Genomic DNA, 25,334 nt, shown 5'->3' with positions numbered 1-25,334 from the left:
TATTTTGATAAAATAATGAACTAAAAATGTCATAAAATGATCAGACAATATTATTTGGATGTGCATAAAGTAAAGATGTTGGATGTGCGTGTTAGGATAAAGCTGTGTTTACGACGAAACTATGAGAATTAATAAAATGATTGTTGACTGAAACTGAATTTCATTTCAACTAGACATAAGAGATCCATCCTCCATTTCCCATTTGGCTGTTACTATAAAATCAGCATAGCAACAAGTCTTACGAGTCTGACGGTGAGCGGACACCATAATCTGGGGCCTTAGTCTGCTATAACAATTGTGTCAGAATGGTCGATCATTAAGCAGTGCAAGAGAGACGGAGTTATACAACCTACATAGCTCCGTCCTGACTGACACAACTGTAATAGCAGACTAAGGCCCCTGTTCTGTGGCGGACACCGTAGTCAAGTACACTTGCAACATCAAAGCATCATGAATGCGTTGCCGACGATGGTTGTCTGTACCCTTAGTACGAGTTTGCTTTACTTTGAACGAAATAGAAACGAGTGTGTGTTCGGCGCTCTGATTGGCCGGCTCAAATACACCAATCAATCAGAGCACCGAGTTCGCTCTCGTTTCGATCGTCCCATCTCAGCTCCTGTTTAGTGGATAGGTTTTGTATAATCCTATTGGTTAATATTCTCTGTTTTTCTGCTTTGCTCCGGTGGATAGGCTTTTTAATATAGTTTTCATATGTTATAAAATGGGCACCATAAAATAAATGTACTCCGTGACTGTTCATTCCGAGGATTTACCTATAAACTTTGTGGCTACTGGGGTAGGTATCTACTTAGGTACTCCAAAATAAAACACAAAAAGGTCAACATTAACACGTTATGTTTATTTTTTCAATATTCTAAGACTAGGGCCCTGTCGCATCGTCGTCATTACACTTTTCGATTTCTTTATATCGACTACAAATATTTGAATGCAGAGATTTGCCACAAATGGTGTAAAAGCTGTTTTAAAATAAACAGTAAAAAATCTTTATAAAGTAATATATAATCTTTGTAAATACATATACAAAAATCATAATTTGGGTCATATCTGAACCTCCTCCTCCTCCGCCTATATTGTATGATTTTGTTAAATGGCAACTCAAATTCTAATTTGTCAGGTGCCAACACTAATGCTAAATTAATTAACTGTATAGTTAAAAACGGAAGATAGGTATAGTCTGCATAACCAACCAATTCTGATCACAGTATAATGACAAATCCTAACATCAAAATCTTGTGTCACTAACTCATCAGTTCATCACTCACCACGTGTGATTCTTCAGCAAGCAACCAATCTCAAACTTACGTTCATATCTTTGACGACACGAAACAGGGGACATTACATTCATTACAATAATATATTAAGTATAATATAGCACTAGCGGCAGGGATCATTTCTACAATCAAGTCGTTACGAAGGCAATTTTAATGCAAACAGCTTGCATATGGTGAAATGCTAGCTTTAAAAAAAACATTGCTTGTGTTTCGGTGATATGAAGGTGAAGTAAATAATACACCATCTTATTTGTCAAGCAAATATACACCTACATTTACTTTTATAAGGTGCAAATTCCAAAATATCTGCTCAGTAACCTTTAACTCTAGTTGATTGTAAAAACCATCTTCGCCTTTATTTTAACCGTAATTTAGGGATAAAAATATTAACAACACATATTATATCATACTATTATTGTCAGCAACAATTGATTTTTATCCAATCTAACAAATTAATCGATACAGATTGTTTTCATAATTCGATTCCGTTTATTATCTGTCAAATTGACGTGCGTCAAAAGTGTTACCATTAAACAAAAATTATTCAGTCTAGTAGAAACCGTTATTCGTTTGCAAGCGTTGAGATAACTAAAAAGGTTTTACTGCCAAAATAAGTGCAATATAATTGACATCTAAATAATGCTGAAGCTTTTATTATGCACCTATGACATGTTATACGTCGTGACTCGTGGATATTGCTACATCGCGTGCTAATTCAGTAGCATCTTTTAATTTAACTTCAATACATTATAACGGTCTACCGGTTACATTGTGTAACTATTTTATAATAACTTAATAAGCCACGACTAACAGACACTCACGTCACACAATCAAAAAAGGAAAGGTAAAAAAAGGAAACCAAAAATAAAAGAAAAATATCAAAACAAGTTTGTCTTTATTAAAAGTCTATCCGTAAAATAATCTAAAAATAGCATCACAATAATAATTAATTAGCGCAAGGAAAAAAAATATAAACAGTTCACAAATTAATAAATAAATAAATCGTGGACGAAATAAAACGTTTACAAAAACAAAAACACAATTTGAGGATTAATATAAACGTGTGTAACATTTTTAAAATGTACGCACGCTGATTGAACTAAGACTAACTCAACAAAATATTGTTTTTTTCCGTAAGAAGTCAGTACTGACACAGCCCTAACTTCGAGCAACTAAAGATAAAATGTCGGCGTGTGTGACAAACATAGATTTGATAAGTACCTAGATAGGAACTGAGCGTAGCTACGGTAAAATACAAATACGTACAAAAATCCTATTGAAAAAAATTCGACGGATTAATTCAAAGTCCATTCTATTATTCCTCATTTTTAAATAGAAAAATTAGGTAATCATTTCGGAAACCATTTTATTTTACATACCGCAGCTAGTTATTTATTTGTAAGGCAGGTTACACATAGTCAGAAATTACAAAGAACACATCTTCGTTTTTTAACTGCGGCAACCCACAAAAGACAAAATAAGGCTACCTAAATTAGACAATAAATAATAACCATGATTACAAACTTATTTAAAAGTACGCGTGGAACATGAAAATGCATTATTTTATCGCCCTAATAAAATTAAACAGTTGTTAAAAAAACTAGTAGAAATGACTAGTTCCTAAGGACGTTTATGTTGTAAAATATTTTGGTACAAATATTGTGTAAATGCGAGCCGAAACGATGTGTTGTGAATGCGGCATTGTTCCTATACACGACACGCGCAAATCTCATGTTATTTAAAAAATAACATTTTCGAACAAAATTAAAAAGTTTTGTAGAACCATCTAAACAATATTCCACTGCATAACTAACTTCGTTCCAAATTCAAATGTCTGCAACGCATACGATTTTCTCCTCAATTATTATTATTTTTAAAATATTTTAACATCCTACATATTTATAAACAGCGACCTAAGTTCGATATTAACACTATAATTATAAGCGTCGATAAATAATAATATACATAAGTTAATAAATAAAAATACTGTAAGAAGCACACAATCAATACTGTTTCCGATTTTGTTACTTCGTTCTTTTTATGAATACGGTCGTCAGTGTTGCCATTGTAGATCAGTCATTTTGTTTACTGGTAATATTGAATTAATTTTGTAGATTATAGCCAAGTTTTTATACCTTACAAGAGATTCCTGGCAACACAGACTATAGACAAATATTTACAAATCCTGTTTGTTTATTATTAATTAAGATACAAGATACGAGAGTAAGTACATTTGTTTTAATTATAATATGAATGATTCTTCATCCATGTAATCAGTATGTTTCATATACTTTGGCGTTTATTATTCAGATCCTTTGTTTTACTAGCACACCGGGCGCTCTATTGACTTATGTACAGTTAACTCATAATCTTGTATTATTGACATTTTAAAATTCATTCATTATTTATTTTCCCGCCAATCTTTGACAACCGCCATGTTGTCGATAGTAAAACCTCTTTCAAATGATCATTTCTAAGCTTAACAATTTGGTATTCAAAGAGCCTGATAAATTAACTTAATTAATTGATAATAATTACATCTTTAATGACAAGATTATGATACCTGAGTTACATTTATCAAACTCGATTAAATTACCTATATTAGTTAAATATTTACCTACACAAACATTGTGTTCTTATTAGAAATATCTGTTCGAAATAGGTTTTAAGGATATTTATCCTAGACAACCGAATTACCAACAATCAATCACAGACAAACTACTACTTGGGGAACTCGATACGATTTTATCGACATTTGATGTAATCATCGACATTTCTCAACCCTAGCGTGAAAGAAAATTTTCATAGTGATGTCGCACACCAAAAAATATCGATAAATCGCAACCGAGTAACTCCATTCGTTCTTACATCCCCAACAACGCATCAAATGTATTGCGACTAGATCTACTCACAAGTCACGCCGCGTCACATTGGCATCTCAACATCCCGCAAAGTAAATTAGACTATAACACGTGGACTTAAGTTGTATATTTACACGGGCGTATAGTGCCCGACAGGTTTGTAGAACATTTGGCCGGTGGCCACTCGGCGGACGATTTCTTTGAGAATGAGTTTCTTCTCCTTCTTGATTTTCTTGAGGAAGCCTCGGTTCTCGTTCGCCCGCCGGGACAGGTAGGGCAGCACCTCCAGGACGGGGCCGTACGGTACGTATTTGTAGGCGGAGTAACCGGCTTGACCTGGAAAGAGGTAATGGAAATTGTAACTTAAACTGTAGTATAATAGATTATAGTTTGGAGTAACTCTACTTCTCCTGAACGCCTGAATATACTGTATCATGTTTGTAAAAATATAAAATTTTCGTCGAAGTATTCTTGACCATACCATCGTGCACAAGGACCCTAAATGGAGTGTAACCATAGGAATAAAAGAAAACATAAAAAAATTTCAAACAAGATGGATAATTTATCAGATTCCACAGTACCGTGTCACATCGTCTTACAAAAAAGAAAAATGTTTTTGATTTCATCATCAACATCATATCGGTCCACTGTTAAACATAGGCCTCAACCCGCCACTTAGTTGAGCTACCTCTTTCATACCAACTACAGTAAAACAAAGAAAAAGTTCTTATTTTTTAAACACTACCATAGTACCAAGAGTCCATAAGCTTACCTAGCGGGAAGGTGATGTGGTCGCACATGCCGAGCAGTTGTCCGAAGCAGACGACCTTGTCCTCGGGCTTTATGTTCTTATTTTTCAAACATTACCATAGTACCATGAGTCCATAAGCTTACCTAGCGGGAAGGTGATGTGGTCGCACATGCCGAGCAGTTGTCCGAAGCAGACGACCTTGTCCTCGGGCTTTATGTTCTTATTTTTTAAACACTACCATAGTACCAAGAGTCCATAAGCTTACCTAGCGGGAAGGTGATGTGGTCGCACATGCCGAGCAGTTGTCCGAAGCAGACGACCTTGTCCTCGGGCTTGATGTCGTGCTCCTTCATCAGCTGGATGGCGTACCGCACCGTGTCCTCGTTGTGGGACGCCACCATTATACCCAGCCGCTCCTTGTTCGGCCCCTGTTCAGAACATAATACATTATAGTTGTTTAATCCTTCGAAACTTGCGGAGGAAAACATCATAGATTGCCATATAAATATAATAATTATGAATCTGTTTGACCTATTTCGACCAAATAGATTTAATGAGGACTAAAGGCTTAAATAAAAGAACCGAAAATGATGGATATGAACCATGTCTTACGTGCAGCTAAAAAAAACTTTAAACCATAAATAGCTGATATCTTTCTGTCTACTTCTAAAAAAGTTATAAGACTCACCTTGACCCTGCTGAGGATCTCCTTGAGGCACTTGTGGAAGGACACGGTGGTGGCCTCCACGTTCTCGCAGGTTGGGTCGTCGTAACCCATCGCAGCGGCACGGGCGCGCTCCTGCAAGTTACAAGATATTCAGTAAGATAATATTTCTAGGGGCAATGAGGGGTTAAATAGATATTTAACATGCTTTACGAAGTACGAGGAACATTCTGTAGAAAAGTAATTAAAAATCTATCCAAACTTATCAATAACAAATAAATAGTCACTTATAATATAATTGTGACCTTCTTACGTAACTGAAACATTTAAGTATCTAACTTAAAGAAAAATAAATCATCCTTAGCAGGTTGTACAGGGCAGGCGGTAGACAACAGTCGCGATACGTAAATTGCTGACATTTATCTGAATTTCATGTAACCTAACCCCAATAAGTTATGGTAGAAGAGTAAAACAAAAAGAAACCATTAGGCAAGCATACATACCTGTTCAATATACGCGCCGCGCACGAGCTTGGCTCCCCAGTAGAAGTTCTGTCGCTGCGCCTGCTCCAGGTCAGTCAGGATCTCCTGGTACGTGTTCTTCAGGTACGTCTGGTACGTGTTGAACACTAGGAACTTGTCCTGGAATGAAGGAGAACATTAGCACCTTACGTTAGAAGACACGGTAAACTCTCTGCTGGTAAAAGTGGGGAGGCGGATTAAGGAATAGGAACTTCCTTTCATAATGATAAATGTGTTTGTTCGTTTCCAGACTGTGTTTATTAAAACAACTTTCGTATTAACAGATTTTAGATTTAAACTAGTTGGGAATTAGTAGTAACTAATTTATTTATTTATTTTTAAATTATACGTCGCCCCACACTCTGACTGTCTGCTATATCGTGGGTGCATTTACAAACATACAAGTTCACATACACATGACACCAAAACCCGAAACAACAATTTGTCGATCACAGAAAGAGTTTCTCCGTGCGAGAATCGAACCCGCTACATGTCGCGCGGCAGTCGGTTGCCCTACCACCACGACAACCGTGCAATCTTAAATTAATGAAGTTGGTATAGTCTCTGTATCTCCTCCTCTACATATCATCCTCCGTCACATCTTCAACTTAAATAATACTTACTTTATTGTATCTCCTCATCATCTCCAAGCAGATCCTAGATATCGCTGGCTGGAAGTACGTCTGCTCCGCATCAATCATGACCCTGACGTCAGCGTCGTTGGCGATTTTGATGATGTAGTTCAGCCTCCGGAGCATGTTCCGGAACATCTCCTCCTCCTTGGGCGAGATCTGGGAGATCAGACGACGCATCTGACCGGTCTTAGGGTCCGGAACTCGGAACGAATCGGATAAGTTCATGTCCTCGTCCAAAATGTTCGACCAGGGGAACAAATGGACGATTCTGGAATAGAAGGGGTTTTGTTAGACCATTGCTTACAATTTTTGGAATAGGTTTTAGATGTATCGCTCATTCTTTCAGTTTAATGATATCGACAGTGACGGGTTTTGAAAACTAGCTATTCAAGTTATATGACTAATCTATTTAACTGTTAGACAACTTTTCTGGTCGTAATGTTATAAAACAAATATTATTGAACAGTAGGATAAGTTAAAAGCCTACATCGACTCAAGGTATAGCAACATGCTAGCTACTAACTAGCTACTAACGAACGACACTTCAAATCAAAAATAAAACCGACAAATTAATGTGGAGATTAGAAATGATTACTTAATTATACCGCATTATTTTACTTATGATAAGTGTGAGAAGAAAATATTTATCATTTAAAATATCTATTTGCTTCTCCCTTTCTCTTATTACGTGTGAGCGAGAGATGACTATCAAGGTGGCCATTTTGAAAGTTAATATTTACAAACTAGCAACATTTACGAGACAGCGCTTACAAATGTTAAAAGGTGTCGCCACTGACCGGTCCCACGGGAATATGTGGACCACACTGAAAATATTCAACTGTAGCTACAATCACCTATCAAAAGCATAAAAAAATAAACATCAGCTAACGAAAAAACAAATCGCGGACTTGCAAACTGGTTGGGTTTACTTCTAAAGTAAACTTCTGTAAGCATAGTGCATGGCCAGCCTAATTCTTCTTTAAAGAGACCCTATGGTACCCTAAGACATCCCTTAAGTAACCTCGCTAGCTATTAACAAAGAGGAACATCTATCAAACTCACCCCTCCTTATCCGAGGTGATCTTCTTCATGAACTCCTGGACCTCCGGCTTGGAGCTGTGGTCTCCGAAGTACCGTTGGAAGTCCTCAATAGTCTTGTGGTGCGTCAGGACGTTTCCAGTACCTCCACCGATCTGCTGCATGTAGTTACGTGCGCGCATGATCACCTCTGACAATTGTAGCTGGAAGAAGAATTGAGATACGTTATTTTGAGGTACCAGGCAAGCAGAAATACGAAGAGAAGAGTGAATATTTGCAAACTTACAAGCAACTGCGGCCTGCCGAGAGCTGTTAGCTTGACGGCCATCAGACCTGTGCTCTTTGTGATGCCTGAAACAAGAGAAAACAATAATTATGTAAGTACTTAATTATAGCAAATTCTAACCTCAACTTTAACTTTTCACACTAAGTTTTAAAATTTTCCAAATATGAAAAAAAACAAATTGCAACAAATAATTTGCAATAAATGACATACAAAAAAAAAAAAAAAGTCGTCAACACGGCGTAAAAAAATTGAGCATTGGCTAAAATGCCGATATCATTCATTATTAGTACAAGTATCACCTATCTTTTGGACCTAATATTAGAGATTTTTCTGAACTTTTCGTAAGCAACAAAACTGAAAGACTTTTTTAGGAAACTTAAGTTATACACATTAAATAAAGCATTTACTGAGATACACCCTACATAGCCGACATGAAATGCTTATCATCAGAGAAATCACAAGCTTCTTAAATCATAAACTAGAAATCATAAACTTCTAATAATCAGAAGTATTCCATAAAAAAGAGACTCTCACCAGCAACAGCATCAATACTCTTCAAGAAGGCCTCCATGTTCTTCTCACAAGAGGCCTCGTTGAGGTAGAAGTAGGTCCTGGCGCTGGTGACCTTGTACCGGCGGTCAGCGAACCTCTGTTCCACGTGGTACTGCTTCAGCTGGCCCTCCTCCTGCTTGTCGCCGCATGCTGATATGGAAGCACTGGAATTACAGAGGAATTGGTAAAGTTTTTGAGCTGAACAGCCATTTTGGGTTTGTTTTGGATTTTTTTTTGGTGGTGCTTTAGTGTTGTTCGTTAAAGGTAGAGTAGAATGTTATTATCCTTTATTCTTATATATATTATTTATTATTTATAGTCTATTTTCCTATTAGAGTGCTCGATTTGCGCCGTGGCTGGATAACTGGCTGTCGTGCAAAGTTTAGCGAGGTCGAGGTCCTGCACGGAGCAACACTTTATGTGATCCACAAATTGTTGTTTCTGGTCTGGATGTCATGTGCATGTGACGGTATGTGATATGGTACAAGCAGATATGAAACAATTATTCTATTTAAAGGTATGAAGATATTTATATCAATGCCACTGAATTTGACAAGACCCTAAACCTATTTATGATCTATTAATTCATAGGCATATCCCTGACAGTCTCAATACACAAAGAAAATTACCCCGTTTTATTGCCAAAACACATGACAATATATCATTTCTGGAATTCTCCGTACTATTCGACCTATTCATACCTTAATAGCACTTAAAGTTCCATCTAATCGATTTTAAGTAGTGGCTAAATGACCACCATTTCGGTCAGTAGGCTTAATGGACAATCCGACAACATCAGAATTAAGCGAACCAAGTAATTGCAATCAAGACCCGTGTAATGAGCCATTACAATCATTTCAGTGTAAAAGAGACGCACATATAGCCCAATAACTCCGTCCCTTTTCCACTAGAACAAATTGAAGAATTGATTTCTAAATTCACTCAGTATGAGTAAAAACATTTATTTAAATCGACGTGGATATACGTTTCATTTGAATGTAAAAGAAAATCACCTTTAAATTCGTTAAACTAAGGTTGCTTTCAGAATAGCTAGAATATAATACGAATGAGAACATAAAAGTATTGTTTGTTACTGAAACCTGAACTTTACAGTTGGGTAATAGAGTTTATTTTCATCAAATCGATCGTAATGCGTGACGGTGATAGGCATAGGGCTTAGCCAAGCACGCGTTAGACATTATGTTATTTATTTTAACCTTAAAACATATATGCATAGCTATAAGACATATAATCGTTTGTTCGCTAATAATACACATGGTCAAACTCAGGAATTCACTACACATACCATACTACGCCACGGTCTATATTATTCAGAGACCGCTATGACAGAAAAGCGTTCATATTTGCAAAGAACATGAAGTCCCTATTGAAATCAAATAGTCTTAACACGACTGCCAGAAGTGGTTATACAGGATAGGGCCTTCAGGTCCATATGTAATGATAAGGGCTTGCCAAAAAAATCAAAATACACAGGTAACACAAAAATTTTTGAAAATAACGAACAAACACACACACACAAACACTCATTAATTCTCTTCCCATAGGCTACCGAACCCAAGCCCCTCTGCTCAACGGTAAACGAGGTCAGTTTTTCCAAAACATAATACCTAAACCTAAAATCAGTCTACCCAATACTTTTCTCTTTTTTAAGCGTAATAAACTTAAAATCAGTTTACTCCATACCTTACTCTTGTTTAACCATCACTCAGACAAATTACTCCCCATACTCACACACGTACCCATCGAAAGTGCGTTGTAAGACATTCATAGCTATTATAAAACACAATGACAGTTTTACATTGAATGACTCATAAAGAGTTTAATTACATTCTGTCAGACGTTACGTCTCAGATTGATATCTCTGGCAGCCGGCCTACATCGGCCATACGGCTCTATGATGGTCGAGAAATTACTAGTAAATCAGTTCTTCCTAGAAGTTCCTGAGATATTTCTGCGATATAAATTATGTCTTTCGTTCATTCTATCATAATAAACCTATGACAAATGCTATCATAATGAAGCTATGACAATTTTGTTCTCAGTCTACTTTGTGTTTTTAATGGACAGTGCCTTACACCAGGATTTTCTCTTGTGTCGTGAGTGCGTTTACAAACATACAGAGTTCACAAACTTAGTACCTATTCAATTCATTAAAATAATTAATAAGAGGTCCTTGTTGTGTGCAGTCAGTTTTATAAGGATCTCCGTGTCTTCAGTGGACGCTCACTGCCTCATCAAGGGGACACAGGATATTAAATCAAGACGGTCTCTGCAACTCTAAAAATCATGTTTCTAACATTTCCAAAAACTATTCAATTTAGAATAGCGACGTTTAAAAATGTATACAGCAAGGTATTGTTCCTATTTTCGGTTCCAAAAACGGAGCAATGGATTTATTCAGGAATTCCGTGTAAGCAACCATAAACTTATAATATATGGTCGCCAAATGCTACGTGACCGAAATAACAATAGTATCCAATATTCATGTTGTTGCTATTGAATTTAGTTCTAGAAAGTTCGAAATAGTTCGAATTCCTGAGATTTCCCATCATGGAAGTTTATTAAATCTTAACGTCCATAGTATTTTTGGACAAACCTGCCCGAATGGTTAGATTGATCATCATAAGACAACAGGTGTCCTTTAAAGCCATAAACTTTCTTGGATTCCTCAAAAAATTTAACCAGATGTCCCTAAACGAGTAGAGAGAACAGTCTCCGTCTGTTACATAACAATAGAACTCCAAATACCTCCTCATCGTCAGCTCCGTACATTGCCCTATATTTCAAACAAATGACTAACAACACCCATTTAAAAATAATCTCCTCAAAATCCACTTTCACTGTCAAATTATTGGCAAGCTTCATCCAGATTGATCCAATTAAAAATAAACCTAATCGCGTTAGAATACAGTGTATATTGAACTGTCGGAAACGATGTAATATTTGCATGGTCGCGAGTCTTGACATATCTAGGTCACGTTAATAGTTCATTGAAAGCTATTTTCGTTTGCGCTTTCTCTGTCGTTTTTATCTAGATCACAGGCGTTTTTTTCACAGTCTGACATACGATTTTAATCTTTATTTGTGTGATGACTTTATTTTAATTATTCAGGTTGATAGACAGTTTAATGACGTTTACATTTGTAGTTTACAAAAACTATTTATTCATTGTAGAATTAGGTTACTTTTCCACTAGAGATGTGGTGTGCTACGTAGTTGTGGATACGTTAGGCTTCCATCAATCATATTCATTGGTACACATAGCTTAGCACTATTGGAAACGCACTCAACCTGGCTATGTTTTTATGTGCTATGAATGTGTGCTATCGATGGCTTCCCTACTATCGATACATCGCATACTCGAGCTGCGCATCTTCCGCGCACAGCTACATAGCTTAGTATCAGTGGAAACGGTCACATAGTTTCACAGCTTAGCTATTACATCTTCGTAGCATAGCTACATAGCACATCTCTGTTTGAAAAGCTCCCTTATCTGTTAATCAAAACTTTAGATCACAAATATCGACTGTAATTGTAAAACACATTTCCTATTAAATTTTTTCTTCTAAAAATCCCATAGGTACTTGTGTGCAAATTAAGTTTAGCAGAGACCAACGTTAAAACATAATAGGTATGTATACTATAGTTTAAATAAACCTATTCACAAAATTAGCTAGTGACGTCCATAACGAGTGTTCTCATTTGTCGACATAAATCGAATGAAGCCTTACGTATACGTACCTATTTGTAATTCTAATTACATCGACTATATCGCTTACACCCCTAGTCACTAACCGTCACTAGTCACTAAGTAAAAGATCGTTTAAAAAAAGTTAAATATTAATTTAATCTGATTACGCGGGCAGTGTTTTTAAACCCGCCAAAGAGTATTACGAAAAAAAAAACAATTATGGGAGTTTCAAGCTTTTTGAACCTGTATTGCTAGGCGATTGCTCTTAGCTACCTAACTAAGAGAAATCCTATCTAGGCCTTAGGCCTACCTAAGGTAAGTTATTTGATCTTTGATCACGGCAGAATTATAAAAAAATAAGTAAATATTTAATCTAACAGTAGTAACTACTATCTCAGTCTACTTAGTACTCAGCTAATAAGTAAAAACATCTATCTACCTTCATTAAAGTCAAAACTAAAACATAAAACGATACGTCAACTTTTGCCATCAAATAAAATCATTATCAAGAACAATCGAACTAAAATGTAATAAAAAAAGTAAAGTAGCAACAAATGAAAATCTAACTTGAAGGTCATACGATAATGAATTACGTCATAATGTGTGTTACATACGTCATAACATGACGGTTACATAATGAGGCTATGACAAGTCGAGAATACCGTGGTTGTCAGCTGTCAGCTGTCAAACGAGTGACACAAGCCTTGGACCACAGATATTTTCGTCATGCTATACCCACAGATAGTTACGTTAACTAAAATGATAAAGAAAAAAAAATAAAACCCGAGAAGTATAAGCTCATGTAGTTTGTGCGGGTTATGTTTTAGTAATTCCGCCAAGCGCTCACGCGTCAATCTGCCACTGAAAGAGACGGTATGATTAAAATAAAATAAAAACAAAAAAAAAAGCTATGTAAAAGGGGTTTATTTTATCAGTATACTATCACTTTAATATTAAAATAATAAAAAAGGTAAACGAATCCAAAAGCAACATAAGAGAATAAGATGTTTTTTGGACAAGCCCGCCACAACCTCCCATACCACTGCAACTCCTGTAAGCCAGGATTTACAGTAGATACAACCATGAAAACACCGGAACACTGAAGTCCGGCGCGTCACAGGGACGTGAATGAATGTCTTGGATCCCGCAACGAAATTAATCAGAAGATATAAAATAATCAGATGTTGTTAATATTAAAATATTCGACGTTCCATTTATCTATGTGGAGCTATGGCTCCATAATTAAGACTTTCGTCAAAAAAACATAAACCATTACATGCCAATAGAGATTTTAAACGAAAATTACTCTTAATTAGCAAAGAAATTAAGTCCAAAACGATTTTGACAAAAGCCAGCTACGCACGTACGTTTGTCTACACGTGATGCCTTTATTTATAGCGAGAACAATGTTTCAGAAGGTTGGACATTACCACAACAAAGACAAGAGATTTACGTTGGTATTTCGTGACGAGCACGCGAGCCAAGGCATACTACATTATGCCTTATTGAAATTCTAGTTACTAAGTAAAAACTAGAAAGGCGAAATAAGATTCTTTTGAGAATTTAATATAAGAAAATTTTGACTGATTTGTTACTAATTAATTATTATGTACCTAATATTTGCATGCCTAAACGAGAGCGCGTTCGGCGTTCTGATTGGTTGTTTGTTCGAACCGGCGAAGTAGAGCGCCGAATGTTCTCTCGTTTCGATTATTTTAGGTAAACGTGAAAAGTAAACTCGTACTAACGGTACTGTATGATTAAACAATATAACACCTTCAGTAAATAAGTTAATTTGATTTGATTTGATAATTTTACGCTAGTTAATTTAACGGTAATATGTGATTTAGGTACTGGCATTATTTAGTCCCGACTGATTAAATACTTCTACTTTGAAAAATAATAATCTTTTCACAGTTTTCCTTTCATTCCGAATAAATAATAATAATATTTCCAAAATGGACCTACATTATATCTCTAAAACTCTACTATCTATATCCTATAACATCAGAATAATTGCCCTGCATTTCTATGCATATCCCCCTTCTATATAACAAGTACATAATGGGGCTGAAATCATTACATTCAACTTACACTTGATCTTCGCCTTGACGACAGTTGCCATGCAAGATACATACGTCATACATAATATAAAAGGTCGTAACCGATATACGGAGAAATTGTAGTACATAAGCAAGGAATGTGCACGTTATGTATTGATTTACATGATAATTTATTTACCTATTTAGCTAGCAGTGTCCCATCTCTGGCGATATATTAAAGAAAGGCCAAATTAAAAGTACCCTTAACCAACGAGCATGCATGTAAAGACTGATGATTGTTGATAAAGCGAAAGAGGTGTATAAGATTCGTAATTGGTGTTCCATTGTCTCTGTCTACCTTCATGGGAGACAGGTATGAGTTATAGCATATATCCAATGGAACGCCTATTACTCACCTCTTTGGCTTCATCAACAGTTATCAGTCTTTTCATGCATGCTCGTCGGTTAAAGGTAATTTTAATTATTTTTAACACACAGATTGAAATCAGCTGCTAATTCGTAAATGTCATTATTATTTTCAACTTAATTAAAATACTTTCGTTATCAGCGTCTAGACTGTTAGCTTGCTTATTTAGAGAACTTTATAGCCTTTTATAGGTGCCTGGGTGATTTATAGTCAGGTAAATAAACGTATTACTTTTTAAAAGGCCGGTAACGCTCTTGCGACTTTTCTGGTGTTGCGGGTGTTCATTGGCGGCGCTGACCTCTTACCATCAGGTAATCCGTCTGCTAGTCTCCTATACCATAAAATAGAGTATCTGAACAATACCTAACCTTACTCTCGCAAAGTCAAATGCGAAAGATTTTCTCCATCACATAAGAAGATAGTAAAGATTAAAGGCAAGTTTTATATGGTTTTAATTAATAAAAAAATCGAAATCAATAATTTTATTCACTAATCCATTCATTCGTTTACGCTTAATAAACATAAAATTCATGATTTCTGTTCAAAACATATTTTTATTTCAACTAGGCATTTTCCTAACATGTTTTACAGTCCCATAAAATAGGTCTCGATAAAATATCTGTAGGCAAATATTCCAAGAAATAAAAATGCTAATTGAGTTCACATCACGCAATCACGAATGCGTACAAAACCCCAATACGTATTCTATGTAAAATATATCGGAACACGCGAAAATCGACTTTATGGTTATTCAGTATTCACCCTAAAAATAAACGGCGATTTCGAAAAAAACATCTTTATTTTTTGATTCCCCAATAATGACAAATTGCATGTCAGTTGGTATCGTTCTGTACTTTTTACCTCAAGGTATTACAAGCTTTTATTATTAACGAATTTCCATTTACGATGAATTTTAAATAACTTTCAGTAAACTATGTTAAAAATAAGGCTTCAACCTCCTCTTTTTGAACTCGGTTGATATACTAAAACCTGCTCCTAAGTGTACCAATCGTAACTCCGCCTCGAAATCGGTTCGATTAAACGTGAGACAATTGTACACAAACATACATAAGTACATACAAGTCAAACTGAGAAATTATAAAAAAAAGTTCATTTACCTCACTTCTCGCTTCTCCGCCTCCTCCTGTGACAAGTCCTCTTCTACGGAGTAATCCAAGATGGACTTCACTCCGAAAGATCGCAATCTGGAATTATCGAAAAAATACAATTAAGTACTACACTAAAACTAGAAACGAAAGAAAAAGTCTATTATAGAAGACAGATATCGAGAAGAATGCCGCCGTCATCATCATTGTCATCATAATCAGCCAGTTGACAAGCATATACCTTGGTGTTTTATACCATTTGGCCCTACTTACCTAAATCAAGAACACAATTGTTTTTGGTCAATATTGATAATTAATTATTATCTTTAACCACTACTTATCCCTTCCCGGAATAACAAGCGTGGCATTTATTTATTTATTAAAGGTTTATCAACAGCTTCTGTATAAAGAATATTAAGTACAGTAAAAACATACTGTATAAGCTATTACATAGGTAGTGAGAAATGACAATTTCAGACGTAGAAAAAAGTACCCATTAAATATTCAATTAAAAAACATAGCTATATAAATATTTTATGACACTAAGCTATAAAGGAGCAATTTTCAAACTGTCATTGCTCATGCGATATTGTTAATTGCATTATAACTCGTAAAACTTTGTGTTTGTACACATTGTATGATTCACAAGTAATGTACTTGTCACTATGCTATGTTTTCTATTTAAAATAAAAGCTCCTCATATGTGCTAGTGCCCTGGTAGCTAGTCCTGTATGTATAATGTGTAATATTCATGCGGCTCTTTAATTTCTGGATGTGGTAAGCTGAAGTGAACCTTACATTACAATAATAAAATGAACTATCCTTAAACTCCAGAAAATATTCCTGCTTCATAGATCGCGTGATAACTATTCAATCATTATTTTTGTGAGGGGGGAGAGTCATACAATGTCTTCTCCCGCCTTGAGCGAGGCGAGAGGAAGTGTCAGACTCTTACTGACTGAAAAACACCCTGTTCGTACTCCTACTTTTCGAGTCGGAGCCCCGGTAAACCCGCTAAGTAGTCCATTGCCCCGAATCAGGCATCAGCCCAAATGATCAAAAACTCACCTCTCAATAGTTGGTTTGATGGTATTTTGATCCTCGCCAGCGACGAACTGGCCGTAGAAGGTGGCTTTCATGATCATCTCGAACATTCGCTGGCCCACCACCTGGCGCAGCCTCTTCATCAACTGAGGATAGAGAGACAGTACTTGTTAAACCTTTGATTACAATAAAAGCTAAAGAAGAAAGTCAATACTAAATAGAAGCTGACTGATTTGAAAAAGAGCAGACGGATGACCTGGGGCCTACTCCGGTTCTCGAATGCGAAGTTTCGTTTAATCTTCGGCCGTAGGTTTTATTGATTTACTAATGGAATTACTTAAAATAACGTTTTATTTTTAATTTCATATCAAAACCTATTTATTTATTTTCATTTCATTCGTTCATTTATGTTCACAAAGGTTCGCAATAAATTGAATTGTAGTACGAAAATTGCGAGTTTCGGACGAAACTACGTTTTTCGTTGAATTAGAGTAGACACTCTGATGGTAAACAGTCAGAGCTGCCCACAGATAGACTAGAAAAATCACCAGTGTGTGACCGGCAATCTCAAAAGTAATTCGATCTTTTCTTGAAAGTAACAATGGTGGCATAATGAATGGAGTAAACATGTCTTTGTCCAATGGATTAAGCGAAAACTACAGAATGCCACTTTCTTTTTTAGAACAAACTGCCATTACGTCCCGAAACCGCTGCAACTTCTATAAGCCAGGATCTACAGTAGATACAACCATGAAAACAGCGGAACACTGAAGTCCGGCGCGTCCCAGGGACATGAATCCCGCAACGAAATGGTCTTAGATCCCGCAACGAAATAAATCAGAAGACATTATTAGAGGAGAAAAAAAAAACGTTAGTATCCAAGGATAGGACAACTCTTACATACTTTAGCTTCAATCACATTCATGAATGGTTTTTTCTAAACCATCGATCACCATTCAGTCAAAACCTGCATTTGCAATCTTCACCCGTCTTTCATACCAACAATTCAACGGAATTAATTAAATTCTTCTATAGTTGTCTAATCTTCTTCAATTTAGATAAAAGCCTAAAATTGGACTTTCGAAAGTAGTTTGTTTACTTCTAATAGATGAAAATGGAAACATCCACTAAATTAGGAAAGTTTGACATAAAGTACAAATTATAATAATATGGAAAGTTCGTAATGTTTTTATAATGTTTCTGTTTCATGTTCTAATGTAATTGAAATGTATTTGTGAGGACAAAGTATCTTATATGCTGTTTTAGAATTATCAACTCAGGTCAGGCGACGAATAGTACCTGTAATGAAAGAATCGAAATTTTTAAGTTACGCCTATTCAAAGCCTCATTTTCTGTTTACTCTGGCTTTTGGAACTTAAGAATACTCTTGATAAGGATAATTATTGTTATTATAAGTTTTTCTATAACTTAGGTAACAATACAAAAACGAATTTTCTATTTACACCATACTATTCATACTAGAACCACATTAAAAGTTCTCAATAAGTCTACATAGTTCACGAAAGCAATAATAGTCCATAGAAATGTTACATAAGCTTTACATTTTAGAGGACGCAAATTTTAATTTTTATATGTGTCAATAGAAGCTTAACCTTAAGTTTGTGGGGTCGCCACCCTTGTCCCTCGGCCGCCATCTTGGAAAAAGGGATGGAAACACTTTTTTTGCTATATCTCGGAAACTATGCATCGTAATAAAATTTTTAAAATCATAATTTGTAGAAAATGATTTTGCCTACAAATATGTTTATATACCTTTTTGCCCTAAATTAACAATTAAAGAAGTTATAAGTAAAAAAGTGAAAATTTTTTAATAAAATTTTCTCTTTTGCTCTATAACTTTTTTTTTACATTTTATAAATAAATGGCTTCAGACCAATCTTGTAGAATATTTTTCGAGATTTTTTTTTCCTACAACTGTTTTCAATTTCATTCATTAGAAACTCAGTTACAGCGCTCCGAAGTTAACCGGGTTCGTCAAATTAGTCCAGTCAAATAAGGTTAAATTAGGTAAGAATCTCGGAATGCGAGATACCCAGCTGTAAGTTTGTATATACTTGTATATTGACCCCCTAAAACTTGTCTCAAAACCATGGTATATATGGTAGGGTGTTAGCAACTCTTAAAATTCAGGGTCAAAGGTCCCAAAAATCGTTTTTTTTGAGGTTTTTTGGAAATAACTCATTTCCTATGTCTTTTTGGTATTTGTATTCATTATCAATATTGTAGAATACAAAAATCTCTACCAATTTGACTAAGTTTTTTTATATATGGTGAACCGTTTTCGAGATAGAGGGCGGAGAACGCGCGGTCACTGCATCACATCAGACATTTTTTTTTTCAGCTAACCTATCCGTGATGGTTGGTTATGGATAGGACATTAAAAAAGACGTTATAGTTTCTAAAACCATTTTTCGTCAAATTCAATTGTTTGAAAGATAGACGCTTCCAAAGTGGAAAATTGACCGTGCGTTCTCCGCCCTCTAACTCGACAACGGTTCACCATATAAAAAAAAATTTAACAAAAGTTGTAGAGATTTTTGTAGGGGGGCCTACATGATCAAAAAATAAAATTGCGTCCTTAAAAAATGCATTATTCGGCCCTCAAATTGTAACATTTCAATGGACTAAAAGGCTATTAAAAGAAGTTTAATTATAACCACTAGATAACAAACAACAAGGAAATATAACCATTAATCAATTGTCTTAAAACACATATTAGCATGTATCTACATGAAGAACACGTATCACCTATTTAAATAAGAGCACAATACTTATTCAGTTATTATCATCTAAAGGTACTTCATCTTCCCACGCTTAACAAATACCTACCACAAGAGATTTTGTGTTCTATTTTAATACACATAAAATCTTAAATGGATTGTGCTTAATAGATCGCTTTTATTGCAGTATTAACTATTATGGCAACTTGCCAAATACCTCGTGTTTTGGTGATTTAAGTGAAATTGAAAAGTTTCTATGATTTATGGTTATGAGTACGATTATTGGCTACTTTGGGCTGAAACACTCATTTATTTTAATGACCTTATTCACAGTAGAAGAACTTTCTTTTTTAAAGGAAACCGCCTTAAATTTTCTTTACCACCCCCATTTTCTTATCAGGTAATATCATTAAAACCTTCTCTCCTAAGTCTGAAAAATATTATGCTGCTATGCTAAATACAAACATATACACAGGTACAACTGAGTACAGGTAAAACTAAGAACCTTCTTTTTTGATGTCGATTTAAAGTAACCGATATCGGCACATAGTTTCAAGGGCGGTTTTAAGCAATTTTTTTTTATGCCTTAACCTTATGCTAATTCATAGTTACTTAGCGTGACACATCTAAACTAACCCCGAACTAGCAATGTTAAGTGTCAATTATAGATTGATAAAAATAAAACTGATAATAAGCGTCATCTATCTTAGGGAGAGCTGGATAAAAACGTACCATAAATTTATTTATTATTTGGACACTTACGAAGAGAAAGACAACGTTAAACCAATCTCTTCTCTGCAATGCGCAGAAGCGTATCGGAATTCTATCAGATAACAAAATATTACATACACGGCTTCCACCTACGCCGCGTTTCATGTTACATAAATCTTTTTTATAACTTGGCAACCAAGTGTTACCTAGAAGAAAATAACGCTTTTTGGGTAATCTCTTGTTTATTAGACAGTCTTGTGAATCGAGTATTTCATAGTATGAAATTATTCATATGTTATGCCTAATTAAAGTTCAGAGAAGTACAATAGAAAAATGGCAGCACCTGATGGTAAGCAATCAGCATAGCCTATCAACACCCGCAATACCAGAGAAGTCACAAATGCGTTGCCGGCCTTTTAAGACAGTTTGTTACATGACCACTTCAGAAAACTAAATTATGACTTTGCACATCACATCAACAGCTTACAAGTGGCCACTTCTGACTGAAGGCCTCTTCTCACCCGGAGAAGGTTTGAGCATTAATCACAACGCTTGCTCAATGCTAGTTGACGATTTCAAACTTATAATCAAAATTTATAAGCGCAGGTTTCCTCACTATGTTTTCCTTCATCGTTAGTCAGTGGTATCTAAACAATCAGAGAAAATACATATAACTCGAAAAAATGACTTTATGTATCGAATGACTTCATGTATCGCAGTAATGTTAGAGTTTGATTATACAAGTGTGCAATTTGAACACTGAACAGCCAGGTGGCCGGTTCTTGGAGCGTTCAACCTTGGCAGTGAACATTCGAACATGACATAACGAGGGTACGCGTCACAACTACGTAATGACATGACAATGACTCATACCTCTACACTTACTGTGGATTCGTTTTTAAGGCGGTTATTCAGTTTTGGGTACTTTTTTTATGGTATAAGCCGGTAAACGAGCAGACGGATCACCTGATGGCAATCAAAAGCCGGCGCCTATGGACACCCGAAACACTAGAGGCAATACAAGTACATTGCCGGCCTTTTGGGGGTTAGTAATTTAATGGTTGTTAAGGAATCGGGGATTAGGAAGCTTGAGAAGGGGGTTATTGGGCTTCCGGGTAACCTCTCTCACACAACGCAAGCGTTGTTTCACGTCTGTTTTGTGTGTGGCCGTGGTATCACTAGATAAGTCCTATTTTTTAACGCTCTTCAAGAGACGGTATCAACAAATTGGAACTCCATCCTCCCTGAGCCTAAAATAAATCTTTAAGAACAATATATTTATATAACACGAGTCCATAAATATATCTAACCAATATCTACATATTTATTATAGTGTGTCTTTCGCACGACCTCCCAAAGTCACTTTGCCGAAAACTTGATACGCGAACACAAATATTCCACTCTTTTTCTATTGAGTGGCACTTTATGAAACTGTTCTCAAAATCCTTCTATAATAAAGCCAGCAGACATTCGATAAGATTATGACCTTGAAAACTTTTTAATTCTGCGAACATTTGAGAATGAAACGCCACGTCTTTTATCCCCGAAAGGGTAGGCAGAAGTGCACATTACGGCACCTAATGTCGCTATACAATCTAAATCAAATGTACACCCACTTTTCACCATTTATGTTATATACATGTACCATGTAGCGAAAAGGGACGAAGGGGACGAAAATTTTGGTTTTAAAGTGAATTTAACACAAATAAAAAAATATTCTAAGTAACTATTAAAAATGTAGTGTAATAATAATATGAAAAACATTTGAGAATATCAAAATGTTGTTTGTAGAAATAATTCAACTTTAATGAGTTTAAGGAGAATCTCAAGCTCTAGGGAAATCACCTATTGACGCAAGGCCACAGGACATTTAAAAGTATGACATCAAAAGATACAGATACAATAATCCCACGTCACAAAACGAGTTTTATTGGAAAAGGGCACAAACAGGTAGGCAAGTCCTTGATGGTAAACGATCAGCGTCGCCTAAGGAAATTGGCAATATTAGAGGAATTGTACTTTTTTAAAAAGATATGGGCATCTTTTCTTTATCTGTAGTCCAATGTGACTTAGACTAGTTTTTTTATGGAATAGTGGGCAAAAGAGCAGACGGGTCACCTGATGGTAAGCGATCAGCATCGCCCATGGACACCCGCAACATCATGGGGTCACAGGTGTGATTGGAAAAATTAAGTGCACAACTTGATTCCCCCTAGTCCTTTCCATCAACGAACCACAAGACAATCGGCGAGGCGTCACCGTTTCATGGTGGATATCCCACCCACTCGCACGAAACGCTTCGCTTCAAGCTTCTTTGTGCGAACTGCTAGGGAGTGGAACTCCTTGCCGGAGTCTGTGTTTCCTGATGGGTACAACCTGGGTGTCTTCAAAGCCCGAGTGAATAGGTTGCTTATGGGCAGACGTGCTCCACCGTAGGCCGCATCATCACTTACCATCAGGCGAGATAGCGGCCAAACGTCGGCCCATTCAATATAAAAAAAAAAAAAAAAAAAGTAAATAAAACGAGCTACAGAAGTAACAATTGATAAATTCAATCAACCTTACATACACTTAGTATGCAAAGTGTAACCAGTAGAATCTTGCAAAAAGTGGCTAAAACCAGCCAAGTTTACTAACGCCAGCTTGTTTGAATACCACGTCTCGCATTACACAGTAGTAAACAAAATTCCAGCCCGCAAGATGGATGGGTAACTCCTGTATACCTTACATAACTCAATTTGTTAGTTATTTTAGTGATAGTCAGAAGAGGAAAGTTTTTATATTGTCCATCTTTTTTTGTGGTATAAGCCGGTAAACAAGCAGACGGATCACCTGATGGTAAACAATCGCCGCTGCGCATGGACACTTGAAACACTAGAGACGTTACAAGCGCGTTGCCGGCCTTTTGGGGGTTAGGAATTTAAGGGTTGGGAAGATCAAAAAGGAAGTTTTAATGAGACAATAGATAAACAAAGACTGAAAATCAGAAATGAAAAATAATGTGATATAAAAAGTTTGATTAAAATAAAGAAGTAATTAAATTTGCCTATTTTATTTGTGTCAGGTACTATTGCTAGCAATTGCTTTCGGAACAAAATCGTTACTAAGGTACAGTTTAAGTGATTATTAAATGTCTCTGAGTACGGTAGTTCATCTACGGTGACAGAAAACCAAGCAATCTTTTAATTAAAAAAAAGAACACCTAATAACTATAATTTAGTCATCACACTCCTAGACATAAATGGTTATGTCAGTTATATACCTAATTACACTGAAATAATTATACTGAAACCAGAAGGCAATCTTGAACATGATCTTGGACGTTTTAATGTCATTTTATTTTAATTACAATCATTACAATAATTAATGTACGAGTACTAACAAGGGAAGTAATTTCCTTGCCTACCCGCTAGTTGCTAACGTGACATTGAGTGGAGTATTAATCAGAATAAACTAAGGAATGGGATCCAGTAGAACACTCCGGTTTCTGAGGAACGTGTAGCTGTATAATTTGTTATGATTTTTACTTTTTTACGGAATGTTCAATTATCATTCGATCGTCTCGTCTTATCGAAGCGTCTTGGTGTGACTGAGAATGGACATCAAAAGAGGCAAACCTTTGAACACGGTATGAATGTACATAAGAAAACCTGTATTTTTTTATATTACTCCCAAATTAGTTGTGAACGGAAAACTCCACATTGTTGACAAGAGTTTTTATACTTCAAACTTTGCCAAGATTTTTCATAATAATGTTACCTAGAGCCACACCTAAAAATACGGACGTGTTTTCAATAGCAGGGTCAGGTACGGTGTGACTTAGCAATTTTATACTTAGACGATATGGCATCAGTCCATATTTTTGCTAAAATATCTTTGGCGGTAATTTGTAGTAGCGTGTGGGTATTATACGTTAAATATTCCATATTTTTCGTCAAGATTTTTTTGTGACGAACTGACATGTCGCCTGATGGTAAGCGATCATCGCCGCCCATGGATACCATATAAAATGTTTATATAAAAAAAATACGCGTACTTACTCCTTTTAAAAGGTCGGCAACACCAGAGGTATCAAAGGTGCGGTGCCGACCTTTTAAAAAAGAGTAAGCACGCTCTTTTTACTAAACTGTTAAAACATGTTTTAAAATGCGAACCTCCATTTTTCTAAGGCAGGCAATATACTTAAAACCTTCTCCCAAGTCTGAAAAATACTATGCTGAAAACCACATCAAAATCAATTCAACCAAATGCGAGATAATCGCCCGCAAACATACATACAGATCAAATTGAGAACTCCTTGTTTTAAATCGGTTAAAGATAATTTAATCTTTTTATCATTTTATTTACACTTTATAGTTTCGTTCTTCTTCTTTCTGCTCAACAAAAAGAAAATTCAACAACAATACTTTGCAAATCTGAAAATAGTTTATGATAAAGTCTACATAATCTTTGAAAGACGTTCTAAGCTGTGAGAAAATCCTTTTACAAAGAGAAATGAAACGTTTCTATTCCCTTTGAGCATTTAACACGGAATTAGAACACGTGGAATAGCTTCCAAGAGTTTCAAGACACGCGGTTTTGTGGGTTAACGTTTACGAATTATTTGTGGTTGCTGTAAAGTCGTTGGTGTTGGTTTAATGTTTATATTTCATGGTTTAATTAGTTCTTTAGACGTTCTGAGGGAAACAGGTAAAACATCTATAGATTCTAAGATATTTATTCTCTTGTGTTTAGGCTCCATCACTGGTGAGCTGTCTTTAATCTAAACTTGTATAAAATTATAACTGAACTGGACCCCCCAGTAGGGCTGATGCCTGATCCGGAACTGCGGCCTACCTAGCGGGTTTATCAGGGCTCCCGGCTTGAAAAGCAGAAGTAGGAACGGGGAGGTTTTTAGTCAGTAGGAGTCTGACACTCCCTCTCGCCTCACCCGAGAGAAGTCATTGGATAA

At 35.8% G+C, this 25,334-nt stretch overlaps 1 protein-coding gene across 1 annotated transcript in view; it reads right to left on the bottom strand.

Annotated features, from left to right (window-relative positions):
* Positions 1-2,170: 2,170 nt before the first annotated feature.
* LOC118274501 (proline dehydrogenase 1, mitochondrial) overlaps positions 2,171-25,334 on the bottom strand; it is a 40,315-nt gene continuing 17,151 nt past the window's right edge. Inside the window, exons 2-11 of the mRNA XM_035592004.2 lie at positions 16,956-17,077; positions 15,900-15,986; positions 8,583-8,764; positions 8,049-8,113; positions 7,787-7,965; positions 6,713-6,992; positions 6,072-6,209; positions 5,593-5,703; positions 5,170-5,332; positions 2,171-4,489 (exon numbers count right to left, since the gene is read on the bottom strand). Coding sequence (XP_035447897.1) covers positions 4,284-4,489; positions 5,170-5,332; positions 5,593-5,703; positions 6,072-6,209; positions 6,713-6,992; positions 7,787-7,965; positions 8,049-8,113; positions 8,583-8,764; positions 15,900-15,986; positions 16,956-17,077 — 1,533 coding nt within the window. The 3' untranslated portion in view covers positions 2,171-4,283. The remainder of the gene's footprint in view (positions 4,490-5,169; positions 5,333-5,592; positions 5,704-6,071; positions 6,210-6,712; positions 6,993-7,786; positions 7,966-8,048; positions 8,114-8,582; positions 8,765-15,899; positions 15,987-16,955; positions 17,078-25,334) is intronic.

Source organism: Spodoptera frugiperda, chromosome 11 (assembly GCF_023101765.2).
Source record: "Spodoptera frugiperda isolate SF20-4 chromosome 11, AGI-APGP_CSIRO_Sfru_2.0, whole genome shotgun sequence".
Classification (NCBI taxonomy): Eukaryota; Metazoa; Arthropoda; class Insecta; order Lepidoptera; family Noctuidae; genus Spodoptera; species Spodoptera frugiperda.
This window is presented reverse-complemented; position numbering and strand designations above follow the sequence as displayed.